The following is a 26,002-nucleotide window of genomic DNA, read 5'->3' as shown; positions in this document are numbered from 1 at the left end:
AGATGGGCAACATAATTTGCAGAGGAAAAAACCTGGGCAAGCAAGTTCTGGGAGGCAAACAATTGGGCAACAAAATCGGTACCCTCATGACCAAACATAGTAAACATATGAAAGAAAAGAAGCAAGTTGGTGATATTGATCCAAATTTTGTATGTCACTTCTGCCATGAGCAAGTTCATCTAGAACACTCATTCAACATCAAGGGTTGCGCCCATTTTTACTGTCAAGAGTGCATTGTTAAATTCATAGTGTCCAATCTCCAAAACAATGTGACATGCATTATGTGCCCTACACCAGGCTGCAGTGGCCTGCTAGACCCTGAGTACTGTCGTCCAATCCTCCCGAACGACGTCTTTGATCTGTGGGGGACTGCCTTGTGTGAATCTCTTTTGGAAACAGAGCACGCTGTTGATTCAACTTTCACATGTGATTTCTGTGTTGAGCAAATTGAGCTAAAAGACTCATTTAACATCAAGGGTTGCGCCCATTTTTACTGTCAAGAGTGCATTGTTAGATTCATAGTGTCCAAGCTCCAAGACAATGTCACATCTGTTACGTGCCCAGATCAAGGATGCCCTGGGGTGTTAGACCTTGAGTACTGCCGTCCAATTCTCCCATACGACGTCCTTCACCGCTGGGGCAAGGCCTTGTGTGAATCTGTGGTTATGGAGCCTCAGAAGAAGTACTTATTCTGTCCCTTCAACGCATGCTCCACGCTGTTGATTGATGAGGAACCAGATGATACCAAACAAGCTCAGTGTCCTCATTGCAAGAGAGTGTTTTGTGTCAAGTGTAAGGTTCCTTGGCATACCGAATTCGATTGTGACATGTTCCAGAAACTGAGAGATAGGGGTGAAGATCAGCAGCTGGAAGAGCTTGCCAAGAATAAGAACTGGAGGAGGTGTCCAAGTTGCAAGTACTATGTTGAAAGACGCGATGGGTGCAGCTACATAAAATGCAGGTCAGTTGAACTTCTCTGCTATGCTACTTCTAGGTTCTCCGCAGATTGGTTTATTTTCTTTGATTCTCAAATAGCTTAGGAATTAAAAAGGGCTAATTTGAGTTAAATATTACTTAATCTGATATTGGTTTCAGCTGTTCGATGCCTCCTTCAACTTACATAAACTTGATCTTTTGGTGTATATTTTTTGTTCTTTTTTTGGTTTTTTTTATTTATTATTTTTCATAATCAAATTTTTTGGTTTTTTGAGGACCTTTCCTATTGAAAAGGGCGATAATATACTAAATTCACACAAACTACACAGATGCTAGGACTTGAACCTAGGATCTTGCCTGGAGGAGCAATTGCTCCAAACCACTACACTAGTGGTTCCTTTGCTTTTGTAATCAAATTTGATTGCAAATGTTGCAGGTGTGGAAATGCTTTCTGTTACAATTGTGGAGTTCAAGCTTCCTTAACTTCTCATACCAGACATTGTCCAAGCTGTCACAAATAAGCCTTTATTTTTGCTCACGAGAAGATCTTGCTGCAACGCTACAGGTTGATGCAGGTGGTTGGATTACACAAAAGGATAATACTGGAAATTAAACGAAGTTTTAGAGTGGACAAGATGTGCCATATTAATAGGGATCAGTATTACTTTTGGAATTTGTTTTGACGCATGTAGTATTTTACTCCGATTGAGATATTCATTTGCTCCAATTTGAATCCTCTCCTTATCTTTTTCATTTGAATCTTCTCCTCATCTTTTTTTATTTTGTTATAAAACCCTATCTAGGATAATTCTAACTCATTTTCTCACCCGAGTGGTCTGTTTTACTCTATTAAAATTTTTTTTTTTTTTAATATTCAAAACCTTCTTTAATTAAAAGGGAGAAATGTGAAGAGACACATGACACGTTGCTTAGTCTAAAAATGTGACACACGGCATTGCACAAACCAAATCTGTTGATAAAGTTAGGTTTGGAGTGAACTCTGTGCAGACTGTTGTGTCTAACTTTGCTGATGAGCATTTGATCCATCCAATTATTCAGAGCAAAAAGAAACATATAAAAGAAGAGATGACGAGTCTTGGAGTTTCACAGTTCACATAAAAAACTTGAAACAAAAACAGAACCAAAATGATGATGATTTCACAAAGCTGAATGCTTTAATGATCATACAAAATTGGGCAGTCTTCAAATCCTGAAAACAACAAAAACCCAACTTAAGTATGTGATATTTGTGTCCAGTCAACCCATCTAGAAAACTCATTCATTCAACATAAGGGTTGTGCCCATTTTTACTGCCACCAATGCTTAGTTAAGGTTTAGTAGGATTCCAGACATGATCCAATCCAACTTAGGCCACCAAACGTTTGACTAGGATCATAAATCCTATCCAACTACATAATCCAACTCACAAAATGAGCTCTTAAGGATTGCTCGGCCTTTGTTGATTCATGATGGAGCTGAGGATTATCAAGCAGTCTCTGTGTCCTCATTTTGAAAGGGTGTTTTGTGCCAAGTCAAGTGTAAGGTTCCTTGGCATACTAAGTTTGATTGTGTCAAGTTTCAGAAACTGCACAAGAAAAAGAACTGGAGGATGAAATGCAGGTCAAGTGAACTTTTGCCGCTGCCAATTTTTTTTTTTCTTTCTCAAGATGGCTAATTTGAGTTAAATATTTACTCAATCTGATGTTGGTTCTGCCAAAACGATACCAAAATGCATTGATCCTTTTTCTGCTGATGATCGGGTTTGAAAAATCATTTTGTTGCTGGCCATGGTTTTGTGTGGAGCCAAATGTACTTGATCTCACAAGTTTCATTAACCTAGTGCTTGATCCATCTTTTTTTTATCTGACCAAAAAAAGATGCATCTTTTCTTTCTGTTTTTGCCATTCCTAAGTACAACAACCCTCAGATTTTCCAGAATATATTGTTGGCTGCTTTGATTTTTGTGCGAGCTTGGAATTTGCGATTGTTTAACCGCCCCTCTAAAAGGTTAAGTTTAAAATCCTAGGGTTAATTTGATATGTTGGACTGAACTGACTAATTTATGTTGGATAATATTAATTTGTTTCAAAGAGTACTAACTATTTATCTATAATATTATGAAGCGTTTGGTGTTGTTCAAGATAAATAGTTAAGTTATATTGTGTTTGGTGCTCCGGATAATATCGGATCATACTATAATTTTTTAAATCTTTGATAATTTAAATGGAAATTGAAATTCAAATGACACGAGTTCTTTTAGTAATATTCATATGACAATTATTTTTTCATTTGTTTTTGCCAAATCATTTTAGCCATTAGATACATCCAACAGTTGCCTAATACTAAAACAAGAAACCTCTCTCCTCATTCTCTCTTCCTTCTATCTGCTTCCTTCATTGTCTTCCTCACTGGCCCACCCATCATTTATGCAACCCCCAAGTTAAAATTGGAATATGGGATTTTGACCAAAAAATTAATATATTAAAAAGCCCAAACTGGCATGTGTTCTTTTTTTTTTTATAGCCTTATAATTAAGCGTGTATTATCTAAAACGAGGTGTGTGAGTTGTATTAGTTGCTAAAATATGAATATGGTTTGAATGTATTAGGCTAATTTTATTCTTCTCCATAAGGAAGTATATATAAAAGTTTACAGGGTGCTTTACAAGGAATTAGATATAGTAAAAAATTAGAAAAGTATCTCCTAATTATACAATGATTTACCAACTATATAAAAATAGGAAAGTAAATCCCTTAATTAACCAAAGAAATAAATCTCCTTGATTAATTGGGAGACTCACGTCAACATTAGTTAGTCAGGTAATTAAATAATATAAGTTGACACCAAACAATTGACTTGGATTATTTACTCATATCTAGAGTCTAATAAGGTTTACCAATTTACCAAGGAAAGGATTCCTGACCTAACACCAACAAAAAATACCGAGACTTATTTAACCTATAATTAAGAGTTCCCACTCACGGTCTGCCTTGAAGATACGTATTCTTGGCATCGACATCCCACGAAATTAATCAATTACTAAGATTGAATCATGGAAGGGAAGAAAATTCGACACCAAAGGAAGGTTGTGGGATTGGCGATATTGTTAATCAATGACCAACAAGATGATATTAATCCAAGCACTTTCACATGTGATTTCTGCGTTGAGTCAAAGCATCTGCAAGAGTCATTCAAGGTGAAGGGTTGCAGCCATTTTTATTGCGACCAATGCATTGTCAAATTCGTAGTGTCCAAGCTCCAAGACAATGTGACATCCATTATGTGCCCTGTGCCAGGCTGCAAGGGCATGTTAGACCCGGAGCACTGCCGTCCAATTCTCCCGAACCAAATTTTCGATCGGTGGGGCAGTGCCTTGTGTGAAGCTGTGGTTATGGGGTCTGAGACTGACAAGTACTTGTACTGTCCCTTCAAGGATTGCTCAGCGTTGTTGGTTTATGAGAATGGCACCAAACGGGCTGTGTGTGCATCAGTGTGTCCTCATTGCAAGAGAGAGTTGTGCCCTAGTTGTAAGGTTCCTTGGCATACTGCATTCGATTGTATCCAGTTTCAGAAACTAAATGATGATGATATGGTCAAGGTGCTTGCCAGAAAACTGAAGTGGCCGAGGTGTCCAAGTTGCAAATACTATATTCAAAAATCTTCTGGGTGCAACCACATGATATGCAGGTCGGTTATGTAGATTATAGTACTCTTGCTGCTTAATTAATTCTGTAGATTGATTGTAGCTACCAGTTTGGAAATTAGGCCTAATTTGAGTTCTAGTGTTACTTAATTTGAAATTGGTTTCAAGATATTATGAATATATACGTAGATACAAAATTGTAGATACATTCAAATTCATCATTGATATGATCATTCATAAAACTATGAATCAAAGTATCTAAAACGTACGTCATCTTAGTTATTCAATGATATGAAAATCTAAATGCCCTTTGTTTGTTTATTTTTTTTTTAAAGCCACGTCGCCATCGAAATTGATTAGTATGAGTGATGATAATTTCCAGTTCGGGTTGTTGCAGGTGTGGACGTGGGTTCTTATACGACGAACCCAACTATTCCTTTTACGACAGAATACGTATATTCTTGGAAGAAATATGTATATTCTTGAAAGAAAGACATATATCATTCTTGAAAGAAACACGTATATTCTGGAACAAAAGACGTATATCATTCTTGAAAGAAACACAAGAAGCACGTATATCATTCTTGAAAGACACACGTATATTCCTGAAAGAAACACAAGAAGCACGTATATCATTATTGAAAGAAACACGTATATTCTTGAAAGAAACAAGTATATCATTGAAAGAAATACTTATATTCTTGAAAGAAAGACGTATATTATTCTTGAAAGAAATACATATATTCTTGAAAGAAATACGTATATTCTTGAAAGGAGAATAGTAACGATCCTTCTACTGATACACTCGATAGATATCTTACTAAAATTGCTTTCTCTTTTCTTTAATTAATGTAATTAAGGTAGAGCATCTCCAATGTAATAGCAAATTAAACTCTTTAAATTAAAGTTTTTGTTGACTTATGCGACAATTTGAAAAGATTTGTTTGTTGCTTTAATAATTTTTGCCCCAACAGAGTCTTAAATTCAATTAATGCATTGTTATGGTAAAAAAATTACGAAAATATGTGAAGAAAGTTTATATATTTATTATTTGAAAATAATTAGTGTATGTTTTATTTTTCCAACACAAAATTAAATGTTTTGAAGAGTAAAGTCAACTTATCAGTTCTGAAGGTAAAGATAAAAGAATTGCAACTTTGGTGATTTAGTTTGTTGGAAAGAATTTTGCTGATGTGAATCACATCTATTTTCAAGGGGAAACTTTGTTTATGCTCCCCTGGACTTTAGCCTAATAATTATAGGGTTTTATCAATCTTAATTAGCCCCTCAAAACCATCTTCAAAACATCAAGCCTATCTCTAATTACAACAATAAACCTAATGCAGCTCAATAACAAACATTCCCAAATACAACTAGGCCCATAATACTAGTCTACCCAACTTATTTTTTTAATTATCGTCTTGCCTGTTTTTCTTTTTCGTGCTAGAACCCCTATTTTTAAGTTATTAAATTGTGGTTATTGATTTGGATTTTTTCCTTTTTTTTTTTTTTGTTCCCTTGCCAATTCTATCTTGTAATTTCAGTGGACCTTCCCCTTTTTTTTTTTTTTTTTTTTTTTTTTAATTTTATAAACTATCCTAAATGCAAGATTCAATACAGATTATGGATTAGACTTTGTCGAACCTGTAGCTTGTCGTGTGCATTGGTGTGGGAAGATTTTTATAAAAGAAAGGGAAGCAAATGTTTTGTTCTGAAGCAAGTTGGGAAATTTGCGATTGCAGGGAATAATAATGTATTGTTTTTCTGTTATTTTTATTTTTGTTGAGTAAAAAAAATGCCACTAAAAAAGGTTTAAAATCCTTATTGACCAAGGAAAGGATTCTTGAATTTAACACCGACACAAAATACCAAGACTGCTCTATTTAACCTGCCTTGAGGAGTAACGTACGCACGAAGCAACAAGAGGAATAATAGCAAACTAGAACATACATGTTCTTGCCCTAATTAATTCAAAATTTTCCACAGATTAAAAGCCGAAAAAACACACACACACAAATAAAAAAAGAATATAGTTTTCTATGATTGCAGCAACTAGTTGGGAAATTAGGCTTAATTTGAGTTGAAGTATATACTTAGTTTGAAATTGAACATGTACGCAGATACAAAATTGTAGATACATTCTCATTCATTCTTAATATATTCATTCAAAACCTACGAAGAAAGTATCTACGTATAATGACATATCTACGTGTACGATGATGATTTCGAATTTGGGTGGTTGCTTGCAGGTGTGGACATGCGTTCTTCTACAAATCCAGACCTCACTCTAATTCGTACTACGACAAAATAAGTCTAATGTTGGTGCTAGAACCCTCGTATTCTTGGAAGAATTGGAACAATCCTTGTACGAATACATGCACATTTAACACCACAGCTAGCTTATTCAATTTTATCTTTTGTTTTCACTGGGAAGGGCCTTCCATTTTTATAAAGGGAACAATGTTGGGCTATCTGATTTTGTAGCACAGGTTTGGTTGCCATTTGTGGGCCTCAATGTGTTTGTATTGGGCTTGATCAACAGACACGTGTTTGATTTTTTTTTTCTTATTCCAAAAATACATTTCAGTTTTCATTTTTTTTTCTTAACTTTTTTTTTTTGCCTCAATCACAGCCTCTCCACATGCCTCTTGAAAAAGAACCCCAACTTCAGCCACTTGGGACAGAATGACTTGCTTTATTTGGGGAATAAAAATTAAATAGGAAAGTTAAACCAAAAATAAAAAGACAAAATAGCATTCAACTGAGAAAATAATGTTGTGAAATGAAATATATATTTAGATTAAGAAAGAAAAACACGTGTCTACTTCTGAATGGGTTGCACTAGTGAGCAACGAGTACGAACAATGAGGGAATCATTGTCCTTACCAAAAAATAAGTCTACCATATAAAGTCACTTTTTGCTTGTGAGGTAGAGATTTTGAATTAGACTGCGTTTGCATTGGTGTGGGAAGGTTTTTATAAAATAAAGGGAGACAAAGTGGATTAAAGAATGCATGTTTTATTCCCCATTAATTTAAAAAAAACAAACAAAGAGTCTTTCATGTGTCTATCTTTCATATAAATAAAGTTACTTTAAACAAAAGTACTTCATATAATTTGAGAAGAGAAGATGGCATAAGGAAAATATTGGCACGCTAGTGGTGGTTGTTTTCACATAATTAGAGGAGATTCACAGATTGAATGAAATGAATGCAATGATGGATACAAATTTGTTGTGAGTTTGATACCTAATTGACGCTAATTCATTATAATATCGTAACTTTGTTGTATATGAATTATTTTTTTATTATAAAAGTAGCTTTGTAGAATTTTAAAATAAATAAATAAATAAATTGATCAAATAATTTGTTACCAATGAACTCATATTATAAGGAAAATACTTGTCTTCTCTCTTACATTCTTATCAATAAAAGTTTGACATGTGTGTAGAAGTGTTTTGTTTTGTTATTTTTTTTGCGTTAGATAAATTATTTATTGCACTTGTGTCAAGCAACATTCATTAATCCTTAGATTTCTATGTGGATGTGTCACACCAGTTTGACATGTGTGTGGTAATTTTTATTTTTATCTTTTTTTATGTATTATTTTTACACACATGTCAAGTAATATTCGTGAATGCTTGCTAGTGAGGTTTAGTCCAACGAAAAAAGAATCTTAACTTATATACTAATGGTCTCGAATTTGATTCTACATGACACCTTGACATAGCATGTATGAGAAAATCCTCCTTCCTCTTCCCCCTTCATTCTATCACGATGTGTCACACTCCACAAAGCACGGCAAGAATTCCTGTCTTTTCTGTAGTTTTTATAAAGGCTTATTATCACAAAACGTCCTTAAAGTTTGCGAAACTATCAGATTGCATCCTTAATGTTTTTTTTTGTCATTCGTGGTCCTCAAAGTTAGCATACATGATCACAAATGGTCCCTGCCGTTAGGTTCCGTCAAAAACTCCGTTAGTTTGCTGACGTGGCATATATGTATATCACAAAACATCCTTAAGGTTCACACACCTATCACAAATGGTCCTTACGAAATTTTTTTAATTTAAAATTCATAAAATTTTTGTTTTCTTTTTAAAATTTTATGAATTATAATTATTTTAAAATATATATTAAATTTTAAATACATGTGACACTATATTATTGTAGATGTGGGCTTCATATATATGCCACATCAACAAACTAATGAAGTTTTTAAAAAATAATTTAAAATTCATAAAATTTAAAAATGAAAAAAAAACTAAAGGTTTAGGATTCATAAATGGTCCTCAAGATTAAAATCCTTCTATAAATTGTTTTTTCATTTATAAATAATTTTAAAAAGAAAACCAAAACTTTATGAATTTTAAATTTAAAAAAAAAATAAATTCGTAAGGACCATTTGTGATAAGTGTGTAAACCTCAGGGATGTTTTGTGATATATATGTATGCCACGTCAGCAAACTAACAGAGTTTTTGACAGAACCTAACGTCAGGGACCATTTGTGATTGCACATACTAACCTTGAGGACCATAAGTGACACAAAAAAACATTAAGGATGCAATCTGATAGTTTCGTAAACCTTAGGGACGTTTTGTGATAATAAGCCTTTTATAAAAGAATAGCAATTTTTAGGTTGATTGGCCAGAATCCAACCCAGAATATGTAACCAATAAAATAATAACATTGTGCTTGATTAATTGTCGTTGATTAAAAAGAGATCCCAGGACTGTATAATCGTCTGCGTCACCACCATTGTAGAATTTAAAGAGTTAACCATAATTAACAAGAGTAGCGTGCACATTAAGGAAGAGGAAGACTACTCAAATTGAAATTGCAGAGAGAGAGTCCGAAAGCGTCTCAATCTCAGCGACAAGTTTCCAATGAGAACAAGGAAACCTAAGATGGAGAGAACAGTGGCTCACTCTCAGTCTCAGCCTCAGTCCCAAATTGAGATCGTGAACATTGAAGACGACGATGCCTGTTGCTTCACATCCATTTCACTGAAGCGCTCAGCAGAGCACTTGGAAGAGGAAAGAGGCCTTCAATCGATCAAAGCAGGTAACTTTATCGACCTTTCTGATGAAACTCTAGACTTTTACGACGATGACGATGAGCTTAGAATTCTTAGGTTTAAACCCTCAAACACCCCCTTCGGAAAACGAACAAAGCCCTTTACGGGTCCTTCTGTGACCGAAGCTGGGCAATCTTCCAATTCCAATGAAAACCCATCTTTTGTTTGTGAAATCTGTGTTGAAACCAAGCCCGGAAACCAGTTGTTTGGGGTAGAAAATTGCAGCCATGGTTATTGTACTGACTGTACGGTCAACTACGTGGCCTCAAAGCTTCAAGAGAACATCACAAACATTAGGTGCCCTGTTCCTGATTGTAAAGGATTGCTAGAGGCCGAGTATTGTCGACCAATTCTGCCCCCTGAGGTGTTTGATAGGTGGGGAAGTGTGTTGTGTGAGAGTGTGATTCTTGGGTCTGAGAAGTTTTATTGTCCCTATAAGGATTGCTCTGCTATGTTGATTGATGATGGGAAAGAGGTTATAAGGCAATCACAGTGCCTCAATTGTTGGAGAATGTTCTGTGCCCAGTGCAAGGTTCCTTGGCACGAGGAGATTGAGTGCGAAGAATTTCAGAAGTTGAATAAGGATGAGAGGGAAAAGGAAGCTGTCATGTTGAAGAACCTTGCGCAGCAGAAACAATGGAGAAGATGCCCCAATTGTAAGTTCTATGTGGAAAAATCGGAGGGTTGCATGTTCATGATGTGCAGGTCAGTTTATCTGCTATTTTTTCTCAAAGTCTTCGCATTTGATTTATACCCATATATGTTATCTTTTGTTGAAATTATTACATGGTTTTTTCACGTGAATTAGCAATTTCGTTGTTGGTTCTACCTTATAATATAAAAGATCAGTTGGAGTTGCTTTGCCACTCCATGCCTGTTGTATAAAAATCCCCTTGAGGATGATTATGCGATCATGTTTGCTCACTATTATTGGATGCATTGCTGGGAAAATGCATTTGATAAAGAAAACTAATTAGTGCGTCTTTATGAGGCTACACATACAATTTGCCCTGAATTTGCTGTACTAAGCATCAAAGCTATAAAGTAGACTGCTCACTTCTTTATCTCAATCAACCTCTGTCAACAGCAATTTCTGTCTCCCTAAAATTGACTTTATTCAAAACTGTTTACCTTGGTTGTTCTCGGTTCTTGAAACGTGGTTCAAGGTCCACAGACCAGGGTATGAATTTGAGTACGATTACCCTATAATAGCCAATTCCTACGTGGAGGAATTATTGGTTTTCTGGCACCTCTAGTAAGGTAATATTCTCAAACAACAATTGAGTTCGAGCGAAAGTTCCCATCTTTAGAGTCCTTTGTCTTTGTCCTTTGAAGTGGCTATCTGGAGGTCTAATGTGGGAGTCTGCAAAAATAAGGCAGCCATGCCTTGACACATTTGAATAGATTTGTGAAAAGCAGTGAACTGAATTGGAGTTGTCACAATGGATGAGCATAGTAACTGTGTATCTTTGTTCAAACGAACAAGATAGGAAATAAATCCTTTCTTAAATTCAGATCAGCACTTCCTAACTTTTTTAGCTGCAAAATTTAAACTTGCCTAAATTTTCTTCTTGTTTTATGTGACCAGTCTATGAACTAAATTTTGAGTTTACTGTGTATGAAGCTTTCTATTTTTCAGAACTTTATATAGCTACACCCTATTGTTCTGCTGAAATTTTCCCTGTACAATTACTCTGACTTGTTTCGTTCAATGAATCCTTGAATTCCCTGTGAATTTCTATTTATTATGTGTTGATTGCAGGTGCAAAACAGCTTTCTGCTACAGATGTGGTAAAATTTTAAAAGCCAATCATGGCCACAATTGTCCCAATTGTAGGGGGCGTTGACATGTTCTATAACATAGATTATGATGATACTTTAAATATTGCAAATCATCAATCAGTACATGTATGAGAAAATTCTACAGTCCCAAAAGAGGTGGGATAACAATAGCTGATACCTCCGTGCTCAATAAAGTTCCAGTTAGCTTTTCATCGGATTTGAGCTCGGTTTGAATATATCTGCACTTCACTTTTAAGTTTAAGCAGTAGGAGAGTTTACTTCGGTACCGTCAAGTCTTGCAGATGCTTCAGGTGTTTCAATGCTTCCCATCCTCTCCACAACTCAGCCTTTCCAAAAGGTGACCATGGTTGCGGGGTAGCTACCTAATCCATGAGGGGCAATATAGGCCTTCCACTGAGTATAGTTTATGCTGCTTTTTACAAGTTTGTTTGAGGCTCTTTCGCCAAATGAAAGTGATGCTCCTTCTAAAGGGGGAAAAAAAGTCCTCCACCCATTGAATGAGCAATGATCAAGTTGGTAAATCGTTCCATGAAAATGTACTATATTTACCCAACAATCAGTCAAAAAGAAACCATGTTTGAGCTTCAAGTTATTCAAATTTAGACATTTGGTTGACGATTAAGAGGCAAACTTCCAAAAGCATATAAAATGATCAAAACCAGATATAAAACTATGAGCAAGGGTCTTGATGGGCTCTGATTTTTGTGACCCTAGTGGGATATTTTGGGCTATTAATTGAATTACAGAAATACCCCTGACGAACAATATAAACTATTGAGTGGCACGGGAAGGAAGGTTTGTTTTGGTCAACAAGAAGAAGGAAGTGGTGAAACTAAGCACTTCCCCACTACAAACCAAAGGAACCGAAACCCGTCCGCTTTGTCAGGGTGCATGGTTAACTTGTCACCACTAAAATTACCATAATGCCCCTATAGATGCTGCATTGCAATTTGCATGGACAACTCAGAGGACATATAATTGATCAGCATCAGTTGACGATTAAGAGGCTAACTTTACGGAAATTTTGAAAGCTCATTGAAAAATCTGTAACGTTCTAGTCAAGAGGAAAATTCTTTTGAAATCTTGGTGATGTGGACCAATGGCTGATTGACACCATGCACAACTTTAAAGGGTAAGGAATAAAGTAGAGAGTAATAAGAATACTGGAAAAAAGAAGGATAAATGAGCTTTTCATCTGTAAAAGCCTACAAGAGCGGTTTCTGGTTTAGTTGTGAGTCTAATTAATTATTTAATTAATCAATTTTCTTCTTTTGGATGCTCAAAGTTTCTACTATAACTGTTGCTTCTACTCTCTTGGCTTCTCTTAGTGTAATCTCTCTCTCTCTCTCTCTCTCTCTCTCTCTCTCTCTCTCGGTGAGTGTCAATGTTTGATCTCACATTATTGTTTACTGTTTTCTCTTTCTGCAAAATAATATATATATATATATATATATATATATATATATGTAAGCATATGCGTATGAATGTATGTTGTGTGTCCTGTTGTCACGCTTGGAAACCAATTCTGTCAACTGGGTTTATGGAAGATAATGTGATCAATATGTTAACCCATGAGTTTAATTTAGCTGCCATTTAGATTATAAGGCCGGGTATATATATGTCTTATATTTTTCTGTTCTCTTCATGCAAATTTTGTAATACATCTGTGTTGGGTTTTCTGGAATGTATGATTGGGGTTTTGTTCCTGCTAAATTTAGGTTCTTTCAGGAATTTCAGAGACTCATTTCATAATAGATTTAGAGAGTGCTGATTTTCTTAGGCTTTATTGGAAAACATGACAGTAAATTCATGTACAGGAAAGTCTTTAAGCTAATTGTATGTCCATTTTTCATGAACTTTATGTGCAGCCAGCATAAAATAAGCAGAGGAGGAAAAGTCTTTATCTTTGAAGATGGACAACTATCTTAATCAATTTTTCAGTTCCTCTTCATGGTCAGATGTAGATGTGAAGGAGAGATCATCTTGGGGATGTTGTGAATCTGGGCAACCAAATGAAATGCTTCTCAATTCAGCTGGAGTGGATGAGGATGACAACAATAGTTCCCCTACATATTTGACTAATTCAAACCACAGTATGGAGAGCTTTGCTGCTCAAGATGCTTCATCTATTGTTCATGATTTAGAGTCAGATGCACAAGATGATGGTAAAAACTTCAAGCCAAACCTCTCAAATGGAAAGGTGGATGGTAGCTTTAAAGTCGAAAATCCTGGCCTGCAATATGATGTGGATATTCTAACCCCCTGCTCACTTGCTTCTCTGGAGCAGCTGCCTTTGAATGGTAACATGGTGAGAACATCTCTTTCCGCCATAGAGCCGGAAAATGTGGTATGCAACAACCGTGAACCATCCATCTTCGAAAGATTCAATGGAGATTTCGAAACCCTTCCTTCGATTTCTCAGTTGTGGCCTCTTCAATCTTATGAGGGTGTTCCTTCTTCTCTTTCTCCTGGTATGGGACAGCACAGAATGTGCAGCTTCGGCTTAAAAGGAGAATATGGGGATAATGGTACTTATGCCATGGCAAACGATCCCAATAACTTGGCTGCTTTAGTCACCACGGAGGTATCAGTCTAGGATCATAAACTTACTTAATATTTCTAGTTATATAAGCTTTAGGGAAAAACTTGGGTAGCTACAAATTAGATTTTAACTCATAGTTATGATTATCTATTTACAGTTTTGGTAAGTGAAATGGTTTTATGATTGTTGCTTGTGTAATTTTGAAGGGAAAGCAGGCCCTACAAAATTATCCTTTGCCTTCTTTTGCTTCTGGGCCTCAGATTACAATGACAATGTCTGGATTGCAGTCTTTACAGCAGGTACTTATCCTAGCTCCACTGTTCTCTTGGATACTTTTGAGAAGGAAATCCTAATTCTATCAAGCATTGTAAAAAAATGAACTTACAATTTTCACTTACAGGCTACATCAACTACCCCCTCTGCTGAATGTACTGGAACTGGAAAGCCTCGTATGAGGGCACGTCGAGGCCAGGCAACTGATCCACACAGTATTGCTGAAAGGGTTAGTTGTGTCATTCATATAAAGTTTTGCTTCTTCATGCATTCTCTGTTTCCAAGACCTGAACCATTAGAATTTGAAGCCACTTGTCAAAGGAATTTGGTTGGGAATTAAATGGACTAAGCATTTATATCTTATAAAACACATATTTGCAGCTTCGGAGAGAAAAAATTGCTGAAAGAATGAAGAACCTGCAAGAACTGGTGCCGAATTCTAACAGGGTAAGCTCTTCCATCTCGCACTGAAACAGTTGCCAGTGTAATTTATAGTGGCTGGATTTAAAGAAGAGCTGACATGATTCATGATTTTTCAGACTGACAAGGCATCCATGCTAGATGAAATCATTGAATATGTCAAATTCCTTCAGCTCCAAATCAAGGTATATGATGGAGAACTTTCATTAACAGTTTATATTCTTTGCTCCAGAAATAGGGTTGTAATGAAACTCAATTTTCAGTTTCCCAATCTGTGGATGGTTGACTCGAATACGGTCTGAAAAATTGAACAAAATCACAATTAACAGAACTGAGACTTTGAATTCTGTTGCAGTGTCCATAATTTGGTGCTTGATATGACAATATGCAGGTGCTAAGCATGAGCAGAGTTGGTGCTGCAGGAGCAGTTGTTCCTCTCATCACAGACACTCAACAAGCTAAGGTGCCAAACTCTCTTCTAAATTTTCTTCTTCTCTCTCTCTCTCTCTCTCTCTCTCTCTCTCTCTCTCTCTCATGTTCTAATTTGGAATAAGAACAACTTGATCATTGTTCTGATAAGTGAATCTATGTCAGGGTGCCAATGGTTCTTCGCTGTTGCCGTCAGTTGGCCAAGTAACTGACATTTCATTCAATGAAATTGCCTTAGAGCAAGTAGTGAGGCTGATGGAATCAGATGTGACCAAGGCAATGCAGCATCTCCAAAGCAAAGGTCTCTGCCTTATGCCAATTGCTCTTGCTGATGCCATATCCACAGAAAAAAAATCATCATCATCACCAGCTCCTGCTTCTGATGATTGGAAGAAAACCGGTTTCAACGATAGCGGCCTTGTTCAAAACAACAGCAGCAGCAGCAGCAACAGCAGCTTGCCTGAGGTCAAACAAGAAGCCAAGAACCATTCTTTTGCTGCAAGATAACTTAGAACAAGATATATATATATATATATATATAACTTTTACCTCATTATTTTTTTTCTAGGCTTCTCTAGCAAATTGGGTTAGTTGCTACTTCATGAATTTAATTTAATTTTCTATTTAAAATTTTTTTTTTTTGGGTCCTTTGGCCTTCAAAAGAAATCAAATTCTGTAGGGTTTTCTGTCATCTTTCAACACACACACATGGCAAACACTGACCATCTGAATCAAAAGGGTATGCACCAGCGACGGTTCATACTTCATTCATGGCTTGGTTTTGACTTGTAGCAGTTGGATCAGTTCAATCACGTGGCCTTGGTCACGTGTTGTCTTGTTTGACCAATGACCATGCGCTCGGCATCTACTCAGTAAAATGACTATTGAGATGAATTGTATGCTTTAAAAACCTTTGGCAAAAATGGTCTCTGGGATGAATAATTTGCTATAAAAACCGAATTTAATGTAGTTTTTTTTTCACTTAATTAGAAAAAAATCTCATATTCGACTCACATGAACGGATAAAGAAATACTTTAATTTTTCAAAAAAAGTAAGTTATTCCACCAAATTACGGAATGACTCATATTTGACTTAAATAAATACAAGAAAGAAAAAAGTTATTGATGAATCATTCTCGTTTATAAAAATAAAACAAAATAAAAACCATTGGCAAAAATCACATTCATCTTTTCTCACACACATGCATGACGTGCTACCGTTCTAGTTTTATCATAAATCAATCTCTAATATAAAAAGTTATCAGATCTCAATAAAATTGATTTCAATTTCGACATTTATCTTTTTATCTTCACATGCACTGATTATAGTATGCAAATAATTAATAATAATTATGGTGATTCATGAGTAAAGAACCCTCCTTTTCTTCTTCGACGTGCCACCACTCCACACAAAAATCGAAATAGTATTCCAAAAAACAATATTTAAAAAATAAAAATAAAAAAATAAAAAAATAAATATAACAAGCCAAAAACAAACAACAAAAGACAAAAAAATAGAGGAAGAAGGTATAAATTTTTTGCATGAGAATTCATTAAATAAGTCGGTGGATCTTGGCATGATATATAGAGTAAAGTTTCAATGGAAGCGCCAAATTGTGGGGGAATTACAGTTACAGGTGCGGTTGACATTTCGTCTTTCTTTATCTTGTAATTTTTCGTATGATTATAATAATATTATTATTAATTTTTGTGTGGTTTATATATTTTATGGTTCGTGTTTGTTTCCATGAACGAATATATGCAGGTTTGTCGTTGTATGAACAAACCATTTTGAGCCGAAATTAAAACATTTATATATTCTGCATATAAGACGTGGTTATATTTCTGGTGGGGTCTATCGAAGATTTTGCGCCTTGTTTGATTGATTAGGGCTTGGGTTGTTTGGTTGGCACACAGATAAATTGAATTGAAGAAAGAAAGCATTTTGGGATTGAGCTCTGTAATTGTTTGCAATCTATCAGAATTCTAATTCGGAAAGGCACTGAATTTGGGGACTTTCGCCTTGGGGAATTGAATTTGGCTGCTTCGCAACTCTTAGTCCTGGTAATTTATGTTGCTTTTCTTCTACACCATGAGAAAATTAAGCTTAAGTTGTGCCTTTGCATGCAACCCTTTTGCTAGCTACAATGGGTAATTCTTTTTTTGAATTCTCAGTTTCTCTGCAAACCTCAATTCTCAGGTTCTCTTTTTATGTTTATGAATTTTGGAGTTGTCAATCCAAGTATGAGTGTTAAGATGACATTTATGTATACATTTTAATTTCAATGAGTTCTTAGCAATCAGCTAGGCCTACCTTATTGAGTTCCAAATTCATAAAGTGGTGATCTTGTTGGGTTTTGCAATTGCTTCATTTTCTTTGTTTTCTTTTGGATTTTTATTTCTTAGCAGGTGCATTCGTACTCACTTGTCGTTTGTTGTGGGAAGAGTTTGCAATGATCCTCTCATCATGAGTGGGCTTGGGTGGGGTAGTTGTCCATGGGCACCCCCGACAACAAACTATCCGAGTTAGTTGACATTTTCAGGTCTTGGATCCCCAGGAGGTCCGAGCCGCCCAATGTGTCCAGGGACTTTTGGATGCCTGATCAGAGCTGTAGGGTATGTTATGACTGTGACTCTCAGTTCACAATATTTAACCGGAGGCATCATTGTCGACTTTGTGGCCGAGTTTTCTGTGCCAAGTGTACTGCAAACTCTGTTCCTGCCCCATCTGATGAGCAAAGGGCTGGAAGGGAGGATTGGGAGAGGATTAGGGTCTGTAATTATTGCTTCAGGCAATGGGAGCAAGGGATAGCAACAGTTGATAATGGCCCCCCTGCACGAAGCCCTGGCCTCAGTCCATCACCATCTGCGACAAGTTTGGCAAGTACCAAGTCCAGCTGCACCTGCCACAGTAGTAGCAGCACTATTGGCTCTACCCCTTATTCGACTGGACCTTACCAGCGTGTGCCGTATACTTCTGGTCTTAGCCCTAATCAATCATCTCCCCAAATCGATTCAGTTACAGCCACACAAGACAATTGTACATCTCAGAGGAGTATTAGTACTGATGCAGCCATGGCAGAGTCGTCTCCTAACCACTTTGGCTTTGGCATGAACAGGTATCTCCTGCCCTATCTGAATATTTTTTTTCTGAGTACTTTCACAAATTGATACAGCATTATTTTCTCTAGTTTCACATGTGTTTTCAATTGTCCTTGTAAGATATTTGAGTATTTCTGAATAAAGAAGACAAAATGTGGGTTGAAAAGTGAATAAAGAGTTTCTGTTTCTGTGAAATATCATTTGACTCAATTCATTCTTCATCTAAGGTGAATGTTACCTGTGAGACATTTATTATGTTAGGTCATATTAATGACTGTATTCTCATATTCTTACATCTGATTCTTTATAAGGTAATTAGTTTCATGTTTTTACTTATCCTCTGATACCAGGAGTGATGATGAGGATGATGACTATGGCGTTTATCGTTTAGATTCAGAACCAAGTCATTTCTCTCATGCCAATGACTATTATGGTGCAGTCAATATCGAGGAGTTCGATAATGTCTATGGACCACACAATGTGCATCTTGATGGAGATAACACGAGTTCCTTATTACCTGAGGGTTTTGATACTCAGGGTGTAGAGGGAAGTCAGGAACTCAGGGAAGAATCATATGAACACAATAATTGTGATGAGTGCGAAACTTCTCCATATGACCTGCAAAGTACAAATGCAGAACCTGTGGATTTCGAGAACAATGGGCTACTTTGGCTCCCTCCAGAGCCTGAGGATGAGGAAGATGAGAGAGAAGCTGTCTTATTTGATGAGGACGATGATGATGGTGGTGGTGTTGGTGGTGCTACTGGGGAGTGGGGATATTTGCGTTCTTCAAATAGCTTTGGCAATGGGGAGTGTCGTACTAGAGAGAAGTCAATTGAGGAGCACAGGAATGCGATGAAGAATGTGGTGGAAGGTCATTTTAGAGCTTTGGTAGCTCAGCTTTTGCAGGTTGAAAACCTACCTCTGGGTGATGAAGACAACAAAGAGAGCTGGTTGGACATAATTACATCTTTGTCGTGGGAGGCTGCCACACTCCTTAAACCAGATACAAGCAAGGGTGGAGGAATGGATCCTGGGGGATATGTGAAGGTCAAATGCATAGCTTGTGGGCGTAGGAATGAGAGGTAATTTTGATCTAAAGTCTGTGTATGGTTTCACATTGCAGTGCAGCTTAAGGCACCGTCATTCAGTGTAGTATTTCAGTAGACTAAATTCAGAATGGTTCCTAAAATTTTAGCTTATATTTGTGACAGTCCTGTTATGTCTGCTTATGCAAGCATTTCTTGTTGATTCTATTATCAATGAGTATATTTTAGCTATCGATTTGGGCTGAAGTGTTAATCATTAGCTATTTAACCATATCTCCTGTTATTGAACCATTTATGTGTCCAAGATGGAGATTTCCATTCTACACAAATATCATTGTGAAAGCTTATTAAAAGAAGATGGCCTTTGTTATTCTGTTAGACTGATGATTCATACGTTTAGGTTCTTGGAGGTGGATGACATGTTTTTGCTGAATAGATGCTATATGCTTGCTTGAATGTTCGCTTCATGTCTTCCATCACCACCATTTATTGCAATAAGGCTTCATTAAGGTTGTATGTTCTTGTAACAAATCACCCATTTTCATAATTTTGACGGCTTTTCATTTCATTTTCTTCAGTACGGTGGTTAAAGGAGTTGTTTGTAAGAAAAATGTGGCTCATCGGCGAATGACATCAAAGATAGAAAAGCCACGCTTTTTAATCCTTGGAGGAGCTTTGGAATATCAGCGTGTTTCAAATCTGTTATCTAGTTTTGATACTTTGTTGCAGCAGGTTGCCCTTTTCCCTTTATTTAGGCTTTGTAAGTTAACGATTTAAATATATAGGGTTTTGATAAGGGTTTGAACCCTGCCTATGTTTTGTGTCACTTACTTATCCTACCATTCATTTAGCAATCTGGGAGGTTTCTTCTTCTGATGGACTAAATTCTCTATCTTAGGAAATGGATCATCTGAAGATGGCAGTTGCAAAGATAGACTCACATCACCCTAATGTTCTTTTGGTGGAGAAGTCTGTATCCCGTTATGCTCAAGATTACCTTCTTGCTAAAGACATATCACTTGTTCTGAATATCAAGAGGCCACTTTTAGAGCGAATAGCCCGCTGCACTGGGGCACAAATAGTCCCTTCAATAGATCATCTCATATCACCAAAACTAGGGTATTGTGATATATTCCATGTGGAGAAATTTCTTGAAGTGCATGGCAGTGCTGGGCAAGGTGGGAAGAAATTGACAAAGACTCTAATGTTCTTCGAGGGTTGCCCGAAGCCCTTGGGTGTTACTGTAAGTCATTAATATAATTACATCACACATGGACATGGTGGATATACAAAATTCTGCTTAAATTTTGGGCATTAACTGGCACTTATTGTTGTTCTTCTTAGACCTTGAATGTACAGGCTAGTTACTGTATTTTCAGTTAGGTTATCTATACAAATATAATATCCAGGTGGGAGCACAAAAGCAATATAGCAGAGACTAGGAAATTCTAATCAGCTTAACAGGATCACTGACCAAGGATGTTAATATTGTAAGATAGAGTTCGTAGCTTGGACTGATGGATTGTGGGGTTGCAATTGCATGCCTGTTTTTGCGTTTGTAGTAGTAATTCCTTTTAATCTGTTTTCTATTTTAAGAAAATTAGAAAAAGAAGAGTCAGAAGTATTCAGATGAATTGAATTTGTTTCAGATTTTGCTCCGTGGTGCCAATGGGGATGAGTTAAAGAAAGTGAAACATGTTGTCCAATATGGAGTTTTTGCGGCTTATCACTTGGCTCTGGAGACTTCATTTCTAGCTGATGAAGGTGCTTCACTTCCAGAACTTCCTTTGAAGTCTGTGATAACTGTTGCATTACCCGATAAACCATCAAGTATTGACAGGTCTATTTCCACAATACCTGGTTTTAGTGTCCCAGCGGCTGGCAAGCCTCAGGGTCCCGAAGCTAGCAGTGAACTACAGAAATCTAATAAAGGCTCAATTTCCGATAGTGACTTGTGTACCAATATCGACCCCATTTTGAATATGGAAGGCTCCAATTCAATTTGCTCATCTAAAGCTGCTTGCTCTCAAGCTTTTCTTGGAGTTCATTCCTCTGGCTCTGTAGAACCTAGATCTCCCTTCGGTTCCTTGTCTCACCCGGGAGAGGATATCAGAGATTCCTACTGTAAAAAGCTCCCCGGAATTTGTGCCTCTGAAAATGATATTGATATGGGTTGTAAAGAATCTTTCCTGGCCAAAACAGATAAGGCTGGAGAAGCTTTGTTCAATGATAGATTGATCTCTAATTCTTTTGGAGCCTCAGAGGCATTAGAACATGGTGGTAGCAATAGCCATTCTGATAATGTTGCTTTAGTTGCAAATCTTGGAGAGGCTCCAGGATTTACATCCATAAAAAATCATAGTGATAATCACAATGAGGAGGTGGAATCTTCAAAGGAAGAGTTTCCCCCCTCACCTTCTGACCACCAAAGCATTTTGGTTTCCCTATCAACACGTTGTGTGTGGAAAGGAACTGTTTGTGAACGGTCCCATCTCTTTCGAATCAAATACTATGGAAATTTTGATAAGCCTTTGGGGAGGTTCTTACGAGATCATCTATTTGATCAGGTACTTTCTATTGTCAATCATGACCTTTTTCCTTTGCTAATTTGATATGAAATATATTTTTCTTCAGCACTGTCATAACACGAAGTTGTCATTCTTCTTTATTAGAGTTACCTTTGTCGTTCATGTGGGATGCCATCAGAAGCGCATGTTCATTGTTATACTCATAGACAAGGGAGCCTTACAATATCTGTTAAGAAACTCCCAGAGACTTTGTTACCGGGGGAAAGGGAAGGCAAAATTTGGATGTGGCACAGGTGCTTGAGATGTCCTCGAACCAATGGCTTTCCTCCAGCAACTCGCAGAGTAGTCATGTCAGATGCTGCTTGGGGTTTATCTTTTGGGAAATTTTTGGAATTGAGCTTTTCAAATCATGCAGCTGCAAACAGAGTTGCAACCTGCGGTCATTCCCTTCACAGAGATTGTCTTCGGTTTTATGGGTATGCATTTTCCCTTATGAACTGCTGAAACTTGCACTAAACAGTCTCAGTCCACCCCACCAAATAGAAAATGTTGAAGAAGAAAAACATTCAGGACGTGTATTAAATTTTTTCTGTCATTGTACCAGATAGACACTACATTCATAATTTTGTCGTAATTTCTCAGCTTAGACATCTGTAGGTTAGTCAGGGTGGTTTCATAACTGTTAACTCAAGGTGCTCTGATTTGGGTTTCTTGGGTTGAGTGGTCTAGACTTCAAGACATCTTGTCACCATTCTTAGTTTACCTTTTTGAGTTGCAGAGAAAAACTTGTTCTGTTGCATCACTTTGTTTCTTTTTGTTCTTTCTAAGTTCTCATCTAGACACTAAAGCAACGTTATTTGGTATCTTCTTATCCTATTGTTCTTACGTGTACAGTTTTGGGAGAATGGTTGCTTGCTTCAGCTATGCTTCAATTCATGTTCATTCTGTTTATCTGCCACCATCCAAACTCGAATTTTACTATGATAATCAGGAATGGATACAAAAAGAAGCAGATGAGGTGCAGTTTTTAAATCTTAGTTGCTATAGCAAGTGATTCTAAACTTCTCAGTGCTTATGAGATTGTTGATCTTGTGTTACTAGGTGGGTCATCGGGCAGAGCTTCTATTTACTGAATTGCGCAATGCTCTTAATCAAATTTTAGGGAAGAGACCACTTGCAGGAACACAGGATGGTGGTAAGAAAGCACCTGAATCAAGTCATCAAATTGCAGAACTTGAAGAGATGCTTCAAAAGGAAAGAGAAGACTTTGAGGTAGTTCACTTGAATCCCACCCCCATTCCACCTGCTCCTTCGTACTCAAAGTCTACCAAGCATTATGAAATTTTCATTTCCTTTTTCATTTGTTAAGGAAGTTCTATTATTTGCATTATTTAGTATCTCACTGGTGACAATGGCATTGTTTAGGAATCACTGCGAAAAGTTATGCATAGGGAGGTGAAGTTTGGCCATCCTGCAATTGATATTCTTGAGATCAATAAATTGCGGAGGCAGTTGCTTTTCCACTCTTATGTTTGGGACCAACGCCTGATTCATGCTGCCAGTTTAAGTAACAAAGGTTTTCAGGAAGGTTTGAGCAGTTCCCTTCCGAAACTCAAGGAGAAACCTCTCAGTTCTATGGAGAAGCTTGCCGAGACAAATATAAACTCCAAGCCAGGTAAAGGAGTTAGTATTTGTGATTCATCTTTTCTGGAAACAAAGCCCGATATAAATGTTAATCAAGGAGGAGATGTTGGCTACTTTAGCCCGCCTGGAGGGGTTCAGAACAAAACTGAAATGGGTCTAGACCTGAATCATAGTAATGAGGCTGATCTTTCCACTCCTTCCTTTCCAAATGTCATAGATAAATCTGATCCATTGGAATCTGGAAAAAGTGTACGAAGGGCCCTCTCAGAAGGGGATGAGTGTCCAACAGTGGCAAATTTATCTGATACCCTTGATGCAGCTTGGACTGGTGAAAGTCATCCAACTAGTACAATACCTAAAGACAATGGCTATTCTATTCCTGATTCAACCTTAGTAAATTCTCCAACTGCAATAAGAAAAGTTGCATCTAATTCAGATTTGCAGAACTATACTATTGACCAAGTTGGGGTACAGGTAACCCATTCTCTTAGCTCTCCATTGCATCTTAAGGGATTCGACAAAAATATTTCCTTGAATGCTCAGAAGCTCTTTATTGGTGAGGGCAATCCTGTTTATGTTCCATTGTTCAGGGAATTGGAACGGCAAAGTGGTGCCAGGCTGCTACTGCCTATTGGTGTTAATGACACTGTTATCCCTGTGTTTGATGATGAACCCACTAGTATTGTTGCATATGCACTTGTCTCGCCAGATTACCATTTGCAGATCTCTGAGTCTGAGAGACCAAAAGATGCTCTGGATTCTTCAGTCTCATTACCCCTTTTTGATTCAGCAAATCTTCTCTCACTTACCTCTTTTGACGAGGCAGTTTCTGAGACCTACAGGAATCTTGGTTCGTCTGATGAGAGCCTCATATCCACGTCACGGTCACGGAGCTCTCAGGCTTTGGACTCACTCTTGTCAAAGGATTTACATGCTAGAGTTTCTTTCACAGATGATGGCCCCCTTGGCAAGGTGAAGTATACAGTGACTTGTTACTACGCAACACGGTTTGAGGCTTTAAGGAGGACATGCTGCCCTTCTGAAATAGATTTTGTGCGATCTCTTAGCCGTTGTAAGAAGTGGGGTGCCCAGGGTGGAAAGAGCAATGTTTTCTTTGCAAAAACCTTGGATGATCGGTTTATCATCAAACAAGTCACAAAGACGGAGCTGGAGTCGTTTATCAAGTTTGCACCATCTTATTTTAAGTATTTGTCAGAGTCAATTAGTACTCGAAGCCCGACTTGCCTGGCAAAGATCCTGGGTATTTATCAGGTATTCTTCGTTGCTTTTGCTTTCACCAAAATGCTTAATGACTTTATGTTGAGGTCATAACCTGAGCTATAAAATTATCATTTGCCTTGGTAACTAACTGCTTCTCCTGCTGCTGCTTTCTTGTTCAGATATGGAACTAGCAACTAGTTATAATAAGATCAATTAGTAGATCTTACCTCATTCATATTCACATCTCAATCTGGACATCTTGCCTGTGTAACGGATGCAAAAGTATTTCATGTGGATTTTCTTACTTGTCTAATCTAGATTGAGAAAACCAAGTTCTTTTGACTTGCAACCCAAAAAAAAATTTCACCATAAAAAGAAATCCTGAATATGATATACTACTTTTCACTATATCTCAGTCTAACCCAAATTCTTCATTTCCTTTTTGTCATGAAGGTTTCATCAAAGCATGGTAAAGGAGGAAAAGAGTCCAAGATGGATGTTTTAGTAATGGAGAATTTGTTATTTCGACGGAATGTCACACGGCTTTATGATCTCAAAGGATCTTCTCGATCACGTTATAATCCAGATACAAGTGGGAGCAATAAAGTTTTACTGGACCAGAATCTGATTGAAGCAATGCCAACTTCTCCAATTTTTGTGGGTAACAAGGCAAAGCGGCTACTAGAGAGAGCTGTCTGGAATGATACTGCATTCCTTGCTGTAAGTTAGATTTAACTCCCTGTTGCGGTATTAATGTTTTCTCAGCAATCAGAAATCCTACTGTTTTGTTGTGTGATTTTTGTGGCATCCATGTTTTGCTAATATACTTTCATCGATTTTGCCAGTCAATTGATGTGATGGACTATTCATTACTTGTTGGCGTGGATGAGGAAAAGGATGAGCTAGTTCTGGGGATTATTGATTTTGTGAGGCAATATACATGGGACAAGCACCTTGAAACTTGGGTGAAGACCTCAGGCCTTCTCGGCGGACCGAAGAACACGTCTCCCACTGTGATTTCACCCCAGCAGTACAAGAAACGTTTCAGGAAAGCTATGACCACTTATTTTCTCATGGTACCTGATCAGTGGTCTCCCGCAACGATCATTGCTAGTAGGTCCCAATCTGAACTTTGCGAAGAAAATGCGCAGGGTGATGGAGAGCTGTGACACCTTTTAGCCTGTATATGTCGAGATTTAAGCCGAATAATCTCAACAATTTTTACTTGTATATGTGAAAATCTGAGCTGAATGAATAATGTCACTGCAAAGCTATATATCAATATTCCTCAATTTCTCTCGTTTTCCTTGTCTTGCTCCCAATGTCATTTTTTAA

General features: G+C 37.1%; 5 protein-coding genes and 1 long non-coding RNA gene across 12 annotated transcripts; 5 read left to right on the top strand and 1 right to left on the bottom strand.

Moving 5' to 3' along the window:
- The first annotated feature begins 107 nt into the window (after positions 1 to 107).
- Positions 108 to 1,481, top strand: LOC117635491 (ATP-dependent RNA helicase DEAH12, chloroplastic-like). Its single transcript, XM_034369800.1, has 2 exons — positions 108 to 961; positions 1,373 to 1,481. Exons 1-2 carry the CDS (start codon positions 108 to 110, stop codon positions 1,455 to 1,457), a joined length of 939 nt encoding a protein of 312 aa, XP_034225691.1. The 3' UTR covers positions 1,458 to 1,481.
- A 2,507-nt stretch (positions 1,482 to 3,988) lies between these two features.
- Positions 3,989 to 4,659, top strand: LOC117635489 (E3 ubiquitin-protein ligase RNF14-like). The gene is made up of 2 exons (XM_034369799.1): positions 3,989 to 4,534; positions 4,624 to 4,659. Exons 1-2 carry the CDS (start codon positions 3,989 to 3,991, stop codon positions 4,657 to 4,659), a joined length of 582 nt encoding a protein of 193 aa, XP_034225690.1.
- A 4,571-nt stretch (positions 4,660 to 9,230) lies between these two features.
- On the top strand, positions 9,231 to 12,044 carry LOC117636121 (probable E3 ubiquitin-protein ligase RNF144A-A). The gene is made up of 2 exons (XM_034370587.1): positions 9,231 to 10,361; positions 11,419 to 12,044. The coding sequence occupies exons 1-2, from the start codon at positions 9,466 to 9,468 to the stop codon at positions 11,501 to 11,503; spliced, it is 981 nt and encodes a 326-aa protein (XP_034226478.1). The 5' UTR covers positions 9,231 to 9,465; the 3' UTR covers positions 11,504 to 12,044.
- Positions 12,045 to 12,656: 612 nt separating this feature from the next.
- LOC117634617 lies at positions 12,657 to 15,751 on the top strand. 4 transcript variants are annotated; one of them, XM_034368800.1, is made up of 8 exons: positions 12,657 to 12,690; positions 13,328 to 14,043; positions 14,208 to 14,300; positions 14,402 to 14,503; positions 14,656 to 14,721; positions 14,814 to 14,879; positions 15,086 to 15,157; positions 15,289 to 15,751. In XM_034368800.1, exons 2-8 carry the CDS (start codon positions 13,372 to 13,374, stop codon positions 15,628 to 15,630), a joined length of 1,413 nt encoding a protein of 470 aa, XP_034224691.1. In that variant the 5' UTR covers positions 12,657 to 12,690; positions 13,328 to 13,371; the 3' UTR covers positions 15,631 to 15,751. The 4 variants fall into 4 exon arrangements, with proteins under 4 accessions (XP_034224691.1, XP_034224692.1, XP_034224689.1 ...); XM_034368801.1 differs by having other exon boundaries at positions 12,686 to 12,788; XM_034368798.1 differs by lacking the exon at positions 12,657 to 12,690 and adding an exon at positions 12,774 to 12,833.
- Positions 14,291 to 15,118, bottom strand: LOC117634618. Its single transcript, XR_004586797.1, has 2 exons — positions 14,692 to 15,118; positions 14,291 to 14,561 (listed from the first exon to the last, which is right to left on the bottom strand). It is a non-coding gene; the product is annotated as an uncharacterized LOC117634618 (long non-coding RNA).
- Positions 15,752 to 16,645: 894 nt separating the features above from the next.
- LOC117633738 (1-phosphatidylinositol-3-phosphate 5-kinase FAB1A) lies at positions 16,646 to 25,970 on the top strand. Of its 4 annotated transcripts, none has more exons than XM_034367474.1 (13): positions 16,646 to 16,760; positions 17,041 to 17,187; positions 17,533 to 18,242; positions 18,576 to 19,310; positions 19,853 to 20,006; positions 20,173 to 20,517; positions 20,924 to 21,841; positions 21,947 to 22,278; positions 22,697 to 22,820; positions 22,904 to 23,074; positions 23,228 to 24,718; positions 25,121 to 25,387; positions 25,513 to 25,970. In XM_034367474.1, the coding sequence occupies exons 3-13, from the start codon at positions 17,620 to 17,622 to the stop codon at positions 25,834 to 25,836; spliced, it is 5,484 nt and encodes a 1,827-aa protein (XP_034223365.1). In that variant the 5' UTR covers positions 16,646 to 16,760; positions 17,041 to 17,187; positions 17,533 to 17,619; the 3' UTR covers positions 25,837 to 25,970. The 4 variants fall into 4 exon arrangements, with proteins under 4 accessions (XP_034223365.1, XP_034223363.1, XP_034223364.1 ...); XM_034367472.1 differs by having other exon boundaries at positions 16,664 to 16,760; positions 16,889 to 17,187; XM_034367473.1 differs by having other exon boundaries at positions 16,664 to 16,760; positions 16,889 to 17,187; positions 17,530 to 18,242.
- The last annotated feature ends 32 nt before the right edge of the window (positions 25,971 to 26,002 follow it).

Source organism: Prunus dulcis, chromosome 7, assembly GCF_902201215.1.
Source record: "Prunus dulcis chromosome 7, ALMONDv2, whole genome shotgun sequence".
NCBI lineage: Eukaryota > Viridiplantae > Streptophyta > Magnoliopsida > Rosales > Rosaceae > Prunus > Prunus dulcis.
This window is presented reverse-complemented; position numbering and strand designations above follow the sequence as displayed.

Bases quoted from the DNA above. Each gene is read 5' to 3' on its own strand.
- LOC117634617 (XM_034368800.1), top strand. From the start codon at position 13,372: ATGGACAACTATCTTAATCAATTTTTCAGTTCCTCTTCATGGTCAGAT. The intron at 14,044-14,207 runs GTATCAGTCTAG...GTAATTTTGAAG, and splicing joins CTGCTTTAGTCACCACGGAG to GGAAAGCAGGCCCTACAAAA. The intron at 14,504-14,655 runs GTTAGTTGTGTC...ACATATTTGCAG, and splicing joins CACACAGTATTGCTGAAAGG to CTTCGGAGAGAAAAAATTGC.
- LOC117635489 (XM_034369799.1), top strand. From the start codon at position 3,989: ATGGAAGGGAAGAAAATTCGACACCAAAGGAAGGTTGTGGGATTGGCG. The intron at 4,535-4,623 runs GTGCTTGCCAGA...CATGATATGCAG, and splicing joins ATGATGATGATATGGTCAAG to GTCGGTTATGTAGATTATAG.
- LOC117636121 (XM_034370587.1), top strand. From the start codon at position 9,466: ATGAGAACAAGGAAACCTAAGATGGAGAGAACAGTGGCTCACTCTCAG. The intron at 10,362-11,418 runs GTCAGTTTATCT...TGTTGATTGCAG, and splicing joins TGCATGTTCATGATGTGCAG to GTGCAAAACAGCTTTCTGCT.
- LOC117635491 (XM_034369800.1), top strand. From the start codon at position 108: ATGAAAGAAAAGAAGCAAGTTGGTGATATTGATCCAAATTTTGTATGT. The intron at 962-1,372 runs GTCAGTTGAACT...CAAATGTTGCAG, and splicing joins TGCAGCTACATAAAATGCAG to GTGTGGAAATGCTTTCTGTT.
- LOC117633738 (XM_034367474.1), top strand. From the start codon at position 17,620: ATGGGCACCCCCGACAACAAACTATCCGAGTTAGTTGACATTTTCAGG. The intron at 21,842-21,946 runs GTACTTTCTATT...CTTCTTTATTAG, and splicing joins GAGATCATCTATTTGATCAG to AGTTACCTTTGTCGTTCATG. The intron at 25,388-25,512 runs GTAAGTTAGATT...CGATTTTGCCAG, and splicing joins ATGATACTGCATTCCTTGCT to TCAATTGATGTGATGGACTA.